Source organism: Hypanus sabinus, chromosome 1 (genome assembly GCF_030144855.1).
Source record: "Hypanus sabinus isolate sHypSab1 chromosome 1, sHypSab1.hap1, whole genome shotgun sequence".
In the NCBI taxonomy this organism is placed as follows: Eukaryota; Metazoa; Chordata; class Chondrichthyes; order Myliobatiformes; family Dasyatidae; genus Hypanus; species Hypanus sabinus.
Window position 1 is genome coordinate 144,342,726 of NC_082706.1, and position 8,346 is coordinate 144,351,071.

Consider the following 8,346-nt stretch of genomic DNA (forward strand, 5'->3'; position numbering starts at 1 on the left):
CTATAAAACACTAGTCAGGCTGCACTTGGAGTACTGTCTACAGTTTTAGGCACCTAATCTCAGAAAGGATGTGTTGTCATCAGAGGGAGTCCAGAGGAGGTTCACAAGGATGATTCTGGGAATGAAGGGGTTAACATGTAAGGAGCATTTGGCATCTTTGAGCCTGTACTCACTGGAATTTAGAAGAACGCAGGGGATCTCATTGAAACCTACTGAATGTTGAAAGGACTGGATAGGGTGGATGAGGAGAGGATGTTTCCGAAGGTGGGGGCATCCAAAACTATAGGGCACAGCCTCAAAATTGAGGGATGACCTTTCAGAACAGAATTTTTTAATCAGAGAGTGGTGAATCTATGGAATGTTCTGCCACAGATTGCAGTGGAGGCCAAGTCAGTGGGAATATTTAAAGCGGAAGTTGATAGTTTCCTGATCAGTCAGGGTATCAAAAGACATGGTGAGAAGGCCACGTCTCATGGGGTTGCGTGGGATCTGGGATCAGCCATGATTGAATGGTGGAGCTAACTCAATGGGCTGAATGGCCTAATTCTACCCTTGTGTCTTATGGGCTGATGGTCTTGTACACTGAGGCACAGCACTGGTGGTGAAGGGCAGCCTGTTGTTATATAACACCAGGATGCAGTACTGGTGCAGATAGGTCTATCATTGTATAATAATGTGATACAGTACTGGTGTTGGCAGGTCTATCACTGTAATACACTGGGTACACTACCAGTGAGAATCAGTCTATCACTGTACAATACTAGGATACAGTACCAGCTGGGACAGGGTTATCACAATATATCACTGCTGTATAGTAACATTCAATGAGTAAGCTCCATGCATTCTCTGTCTCATTCATTTTCCTGCCACAGATTTAGGTGTTGTGTATTTGAAGGAATGAACTGTCAGTCATGTGGGGGTGGGGGGGGGGGTGGGAGAAATGGAATAAGTCCTGTCCTATCTAATCCTGATACAGGGTTTCAACAAAAATCAATTCCTTTCCCACCTACAGATGTTGCTTGACCCACTGAGCTCCCCCAGCAGACTGTCCTTACTGTTAGCTCCCCCTGCTGCTGTACTTTTGGCCTCAAACTTGAATTTAATTTTTTGTTACACATCTTCCCTGTATTATTAGTGATCCTTCCTGTACCTGGGATCAACCCCTCCCATGTTGCCAATCTCAGGCGATGGAGGGATCATTGATCTCTCTGGGCCGGTACGGGAGTTACCACTTGGGCTGCCCTCTCCTCCCTCCAGGTTATTTATGAGTTGGACACTTTAGTCAGCACAATCCCACAATGTACAATTGCTGTGTCTAGGAGGTTATTCATTTAGTAAATTAACTCCAGTGTCACAGTGAGATTTGAAATTGCATCTCAAAGCTGTTGAATTGTTAGCTCACTGATATTTCTGAGAAGTTTCTACTGTATCTTTCAGTGTGTGTGGAATTACTCAGACTTGCTCCAGAATCACAGATTATTAAGTACACATCATGTGTGAAACAGTCTAGGGGAAACCACCCTGGAAACGAACAGCATGCAGAACCCAGTGGTCTATGTGGGTCTTGTTTGAGCATGGAGATGCAGTGGTGTATCCCGGGGATGGAAGTTTGCAACTAGGTCCCGGTGTAAATAAGGGTGTAGATTGCAATGAAAGAGTGTAGCGGCATGCAGTGGTGAAATGCAGGACTCCAGTGCACAGACCGAAGCTGCAGGATGATGCTAAAAAGAGAAACCCAAGATGCAAGGGTGCAGGGAGATGCAGCGGTAAATTGTGGGACTGCAGGGGTGTGGTGTGGAGATGTGCAGCAGGTGGAGGCTTGATCTGAGGGATAAGGTGAGATGCACAAGTACAGGAGACTCCTGTGTAAACCGCCAGCGTGCAGAAGGTCCAGTTGCTGGAGTGCAAAGACGAGACACCAGTGCGGGATCATGAGGGAAACGGTGAGGGGGCGCGCGTTGCCTGGGTACTTACTGTGCTAAAGTTGCGGTGTGTGCAGTTGCTTCCCCGGAAGGTGCACATCAGTAGCATGTCCCGTAGAGCGTGGCCAGTGCGGTTGTAGAAGTCGGCCATGCTGAAGGGCCCGGGCCTGAAGTGTCGGAAGTTGGCGAGTCTCTGCAGCACGGCCAGGGCGCGGGCCTCGGCTAGGGCGGGTCGGCTGATCTCATGCCGCCGGTCGAGCAGCGCCAGCAACTCGCCCACGTGGAACAGGTCGTTTTGAGTGATCTGCGAGAAGCGGAACTCGTTGAGGTTGCAGATAGTGACAGCGGGGAAGGTAAGGTTGGCAGCAGACACCTCGTCCAGCTTGGTTACGTGCGGGTACTCCAGGTAGAACGCGACTCGCTCCAGACACACCAGGGCCAGCAGGCTGACCGAGGCCAGGAAGGAGGCGGCCCAGAGCAGGCGGCGGAGTCCGGCGGGCCCCGATCCCAGAATGTGGCTGATGCCGTGCAGTGTGGAACGGTTGGCGAACGCCTCCAGCGTGGCGGGGTGAGTGGGGCCGTCGCTGCCCTCCGAGACCCTGCTCCCGTCCATGGCACCAGCCCCCGGTCCCCCGACGATGAGGTCGTTCCCCTGGCTCCTCTTATCCCGAGGATGCTCTGGCTCCCCGCCGCCTGACCAACCGGCAAACAGATCTGCCACCGCCGACCGACAGATGAACCGGTCTCCCCGCCCGCCGGTGCTTCACGGACGTTACGGTCTCCCTTCTCTGCCCTCCCTCCCGACCGATGGACGCCCCGGTTTTCCGCCACCTCCTGCCGTCTGTCCGACACTCCGATCTCCAACGCCTGCCTGCTCCCGGCGCTCTCTAGGACCGTGGGAAAGCGCCGTCAGTCGAGCGGTGCGGGACTCGTGAAGGATCCCGGCCCCGCACCGGCTCGCCCCCTCCTTGTTAGCAATCCGGCCGTGTGCGCTGTGCCGACGTGGTTTTGTCAGAGCTTCCCATCGCCGGGCGGCTGGTAACCGGGGAGTGGACGGGTTGGGGAGCAGTGAGAAAGGTGTAGTGGGAGGGGAAGGGGTAGTGAAAGGGCTGTGAAAGGAAGCGGATGCCAGAGGGAAGACCTCACCAAACACGTCCTCCCTCCCCATACAGACATAGCTGCCAAATCCCCCACACAAAAATACACATACGCCCCACCCGCACATATATTGGTATCATCTTTAGCTATAGGTGAGGTACCAGAAGACCTAAGGGGACTAATGTTGTCCTGAAAGGGCTGCAAGGACAGGCCAGGGAACTATAAACTGTGAGCCTAACATTCGTGATGGGAAAATTACTGTTAGGGATTTTGAAGGACAGTATCTACCTGCATTTGGAAAGGCCAGAACTGATTGGGGATAGTCAGCATAACTGTGTAAGTTGGAGATAATGTCTCATAAGTGAAGAAGTGACCAAGAAGATTGGCCAGGCCCCACATGGTATGTTGGTCCAGAAAGACAGATCACATGGGGATCATTTAGCCAAAGTGGATGCTTGACAGAGGGTGGTAATGGAGGGCTGTTTTTTTCCATTTGGGAGGCCAGTGATCAGATAGGGATTGGTGCTAGGTCAACAGCTGATTGCCTCTTATTTGGATTTGGATGACAATCTTGTTAACATCTTAGTAGGTTTGTGAACAGCACCAAGACAGTGAAGAGGTTTATCTAAGTTTCCAAGGGGGATTTAAACCAACTTGAGAAGTGGACCAGGGAATGGGAAATGGCATTTATCTCAGACAAGTGTAAGGTGTTGCATTTTGATAAGTTCAGTCAGGTCAGGGCATGAGGTAAATGGAAGGCCCTGGAAGTTGAAGATCAGAGTGTATTGTCATTTATATTACCAGGTGACACCATATTAACACCAGTGGTAGGTACAATTACAATGTTTAAAACTTTGGACAGGTATATACATTGAAAATGTGTGAAGGATATTGGATAAATGAGGAAGTGGAACTAGTTCAAGTCAACAATTTGGTTGATATAGATGCACAATGCCAAAAGGCATGGTTCCATGCAATATACCTGATGTTATTCCATTTAATTCTCTCTCTTTCTTTTTGCACAGTTGAGCAGTGGGGATGCCAGGCAGGATAATAGAATGTTCATCTTGTAGAATGTGGGAATGCAGGGTGACCTCCAGTGTCCCTGATGACTACACCTGCAAGTGCATCCAGCTGCAGCTTCTTTTGACCCTGTTACAGAATTGGAGCAGGAGCTGAATGAACTCTGGATCATTCAGGAGGCTGAAGGGTTAATTGACGGGCTATACAGGAAGGTAGTTACTCCCAAGTGCAAAGCATATAAACAGGGTGGTCATCAGGAGAGGCAAGGGGGATAGACAGCCAATACACCTGTGGCTGTACCCCTCAACAACAGGCTTTGGATACTGGTGTGGAGGGGGGGGGGGGTGACCTAGCAGAAGAAAGCTACAGCAGACATGTCTCTGGCACTGAGTTTGGCTCAGGGAGGGATGGTGGAAGAAGAGGAGTGCAGTAGTGACTGCAGATTCCATAGTTAAGAGCAGACAGGAGATTCTGTAGATGCGAAAGGGACACCTGAATGGCATGTTGTCTCCCAGGTGCCAGGGCGTCCCAGATCAGGTCCATAGCATTCTTGGGGGTGGGGGGGGGGGAAGTGCGTGGTCAGAAGGTGATAACCAACATCGTTAGGAAAAGGGAGGAAGTCCTGAAGAGAATATAGGGAATAGGTAGAAAGCTGAAAAGCAGGACCTTCAGATTATAATCTCTAGATTGCTACCTGTGCCACATACCAGTAACGGTGAAAATAGAATCATTTGGCAGATGAATGCATGGCTGATGAATTGGTTCAGGGGGGGTTAACTGCAAAAGGTGAAAAGACCCTGATATGTTCAGTTATATTCAGACTTCCAACTATAACCCAGGATTTGAGGTACAAATTCCAAGGGGATATAGAAAAGGTATGTAAAAAGGGCAATGTTACGATAGTTATGGGGAATTTTGATATGCACGTAGATGGGGAAAATCAAGCTTGTGCTAAATCCCGAGGGGGAGTTTGTAGCCTATGGGATGGGTTTTTAGAGTAGCTCGTGGTTGACCTCAATAGGGGATTGGGCATTGCATAATGAACCAGATTTGATTAGGGAGCTTCAGGTAAAGGAACCCTTAGGAAACAGTGATCAAAATATGATAAAATTCACCCTGCAGGTTGAGAGGGAGAAGTCAGATGTATTAGTAGTAGGGAATTACAGAGGCGTAAGTGAGGAGCTGGCTAAAGTTGATTGGAAGGGGACACAGCAGGGAATACAGCAGAACAACCATGGCTGGAGTTTCTGGGGACAATTTGGAAGGCACAAGATAGATACATCCTAAAGTAGTAGCAGTTTTCTAAAGGAAGGAAGAGAGAACTGTGGTTAAACAAGGGAGTCAAAGACAACATAAAAGCAAAAGAGGATGTATAATATAGCAAAAATTAGTGGGAAGGTAGAGGATGGGGGGGGGGGGGGGGGTTTAAAAACCAACAGAAGGCAACTAAAAAGTCCTTGGAGAGAAAAGATATGAAGGTAAGCGAGCTAATAGTACAAAAGAGGATACCAAAAGTTTTTTCCCCCGGATATACAAAGAGCAAACGAGGCAATGGATATCAGACTGCTGGAAAATATCGCTGGAGAGGTAGTAATGCAGGACAAAGAAATGACAGACAAATTATATTTTGTCAGTCTTCATTGTGGAGGACAAGAGCAACATGCCGGAAATTCAAGAGTGTCAGGAAGCAGAAGTAAGCACTAAGGTTAGGGTGCTTGGGGAAGCTGAAAGGTCTTAAGGTAGATAGATCATCTGGACCAGATGAACTATTCCCCAAGTTCTGAAAGAAGTTGAAGAGATTGTGGAGACACATTTCAAAAATCACTAGATTCTAAAGAGGGAGGGAGGAAGACAGGAAATTATAGCCCAGTTAGTCTGACTTCAGTGGGTGGGAAAATGTTGGAAGTCCATTATTAAGGATGAAATTTCAGGGTACTTAGAAGCACATGATAAAACAGACCAAAGTGAGCATGGTTTCCTTGAAGGAAAATCTTGCCTGACAAATCTGTTGGAATTCTTTGAGGAAAGAACAGGCAGGATTGATAGGAGTCAGTAGCTGCTGTACATGTGGACATTGAACCTATGAACACTACCTTGCTTTTTTAATGTATGTTTTTGCACAATTTTTAATCTGTTTGATATGCATATGTAATTGGTTTACTTTTTTCTTCTATTTTATGTATTGCATTGAACTGTTGCTGCTAAGTTAACAAATTTCATGACACACGCTAGTGATAATAAACCAGATTCTGATTTTATACTACACTTTTGTACATTATTGCTCCACATTACAGCATTTACAGTCTTGTGCTTGTTACATTTATGCACTCATTTAATAACATCAGACACACTTCTGTACACTTACAAACACATCCTTTCAGCCCACATCATGGGCCAAAAGGCCCATATTGTGTTACACTGTTCTATCTTTACAACAATACTCAGTCACACACTTAAGACATTATGACATACAGAAAGCTTCCTGCTCTGACATGCACAAAACCCAATAGACATGACACATTCAAGCCCCTCTAGCTCACAAAAACAGAAACACTGATATTAAAAAACACACTTATGCACTTGTAACATTACTTGTTGCAGTAATGTATCAGCCATCCCTGCAAGCTGCAATGTATTGGCATTCAAAACCTATATCTATTTGTTTCAGATTCTGGCCCAAGCCATCTGCTGATCCCATCAACTAGAGAAGGATGAGCCCATGAGAGCAATAGGGGAGAGTGTGAGGTCTATGTATCTGTGTTAATGAGCATTCTGACTGGCTACATCATCTGGTATGGTGGGGGCTATTGCACAGGATCGAAGTAAACTGCAGAGAATTGTAAAATTAGTCAGCTCCATAATGGGTACTAGCCTCCATAGTATCCAAGACATCAAGGAGCAGTGCCTCAGAAAGCTGTGTCCATCATTAAGGACCCCCACCACCCAGGACATGCCCTCTTCTCATTGTTACCATCAGGAAGGAGGTACATAAGCCTGAAGGCACGCAGCTTCATTGTCAGCTTTTTACCCCGTGTCATCTGATTTCTAAATCAACATTGAACCCACAAACACTACCTCACTACTTATTTAATTTCTGTTTTTGCACTACTTATTTTAACCACTAAATATACATATATACTTACTGTAATTTTTTCTATATGTATTGCATTGTACTGCTGCTGCTAAGTTAACAATTCTCACAACATATGCCAGTGATATTAAACCTGATTCTGATGTGTGAGCAAATCTTCCTCCAGCTGCATGTATAAAAATATAACTTGCAACAGTACAACACAAGAACAGGCCTCTTAACCCACAATGTTCGTGCTAACCATGATGCTAATTTAAACTGCACATCTGCCTGCTCTTCATCCATATCCCACCATTCCCCGCTTCTTCATATACAGGTCTACTGCGTCTTGAACATTGCCATCTTGTCTCCTTCCATCACCTATCCTGGCAACACATACTATGCTCTTAACATTCTGGCTCTTCTGTACATTTTCCCCACTCTCACTTGTGTATCCAGTATTTGACATTTTCACCCTGGGGAAAGACTGACTGAGTGCACATTTATGTGTATATGCTAGCACGTGCACGAGGTTACATGATGTTTCCAATTCAGGAATGCCTTATACTTGCAACTTAGTGCCTGGTAATTCTCAAGCTAATCCTGGTGTTTTCTGATGAAGAAGCGAACAGTTTTATGGAGGAGCAGTCCTTCCAGACACTGCAGGAATCAACAGCTGCTCTTAGATGCATTGTCTAACTATCTCTAACTTCCATCATTGTCCATAGTACAGAGGCAATGCTTGTGTTGACTGTACTCAGAAGTCAATCTTACTGAAGTGAATAAGAGAATGGAAATTACACTCAACATCCACTAAACAGTGCTCTACCCAACCTGCTGCTCCATCCTTGGACAGCAAAGGTTTACACACGGATCATGGGAAGTATGAACCACCTATATCTTCTGGTAAAAGTGTATGGCATGCTTGCCTGCTTTGGTTTGGGTATTGAGTATACAAGAAGTCATGTTGCAGTCGTATAAAACTTTGGTTGAGCTACATTTGCAGTACTGTTTTGCAATTCTGATTGACTCATTGCAAGAATGTGCAGACTTTGGAGAGGGTGAATAAGAGGTTCAACAAGATTGACTAGATTAGTGTATGAACTAGTATGACAGGTATAATGATAGGAAAACTGCAGAGGGACACAGGTCTGATGTGGGCAAATGGAATTATGAGTGGTCAGCATCACAGCCAGCATGGATGAGTTGGGCTGAAGGGCTGTCTCTGCTGTA

The 8,346-nt window shown here is 46.4% G+C and overlaps 1 protein-coding gene across 3 annotated transcripts in view; it reads right to left on the minus strand.

Moving 5' to 3' along the window:
- The window catches only part of asic1c (acid-sensing (proton-gated) ion channel 1c), a 118,514-nt gene extending 111,811 nt beyond the window's left edge, over positions 1–6,703 (minus strand). For all 3 annotated transcript variants that reach the window (XM_059977954.1, XM_059977948.1, XM_059977963.1), the window contains exon 1: positions 1,975–6,703. In XM_059977954.1, the coding sequence (XP_059833937.1) occupies positions 1,975–2,535 (561 nt within the window). In that variant the 5' untranslated portion in view covers positions 2,536–6,703. The remainder of the gene's footprint in view (positions 1–1,974) is intronic.
- Positions 6,704–8,346: the final 1,643 nt, after the last annotated feature.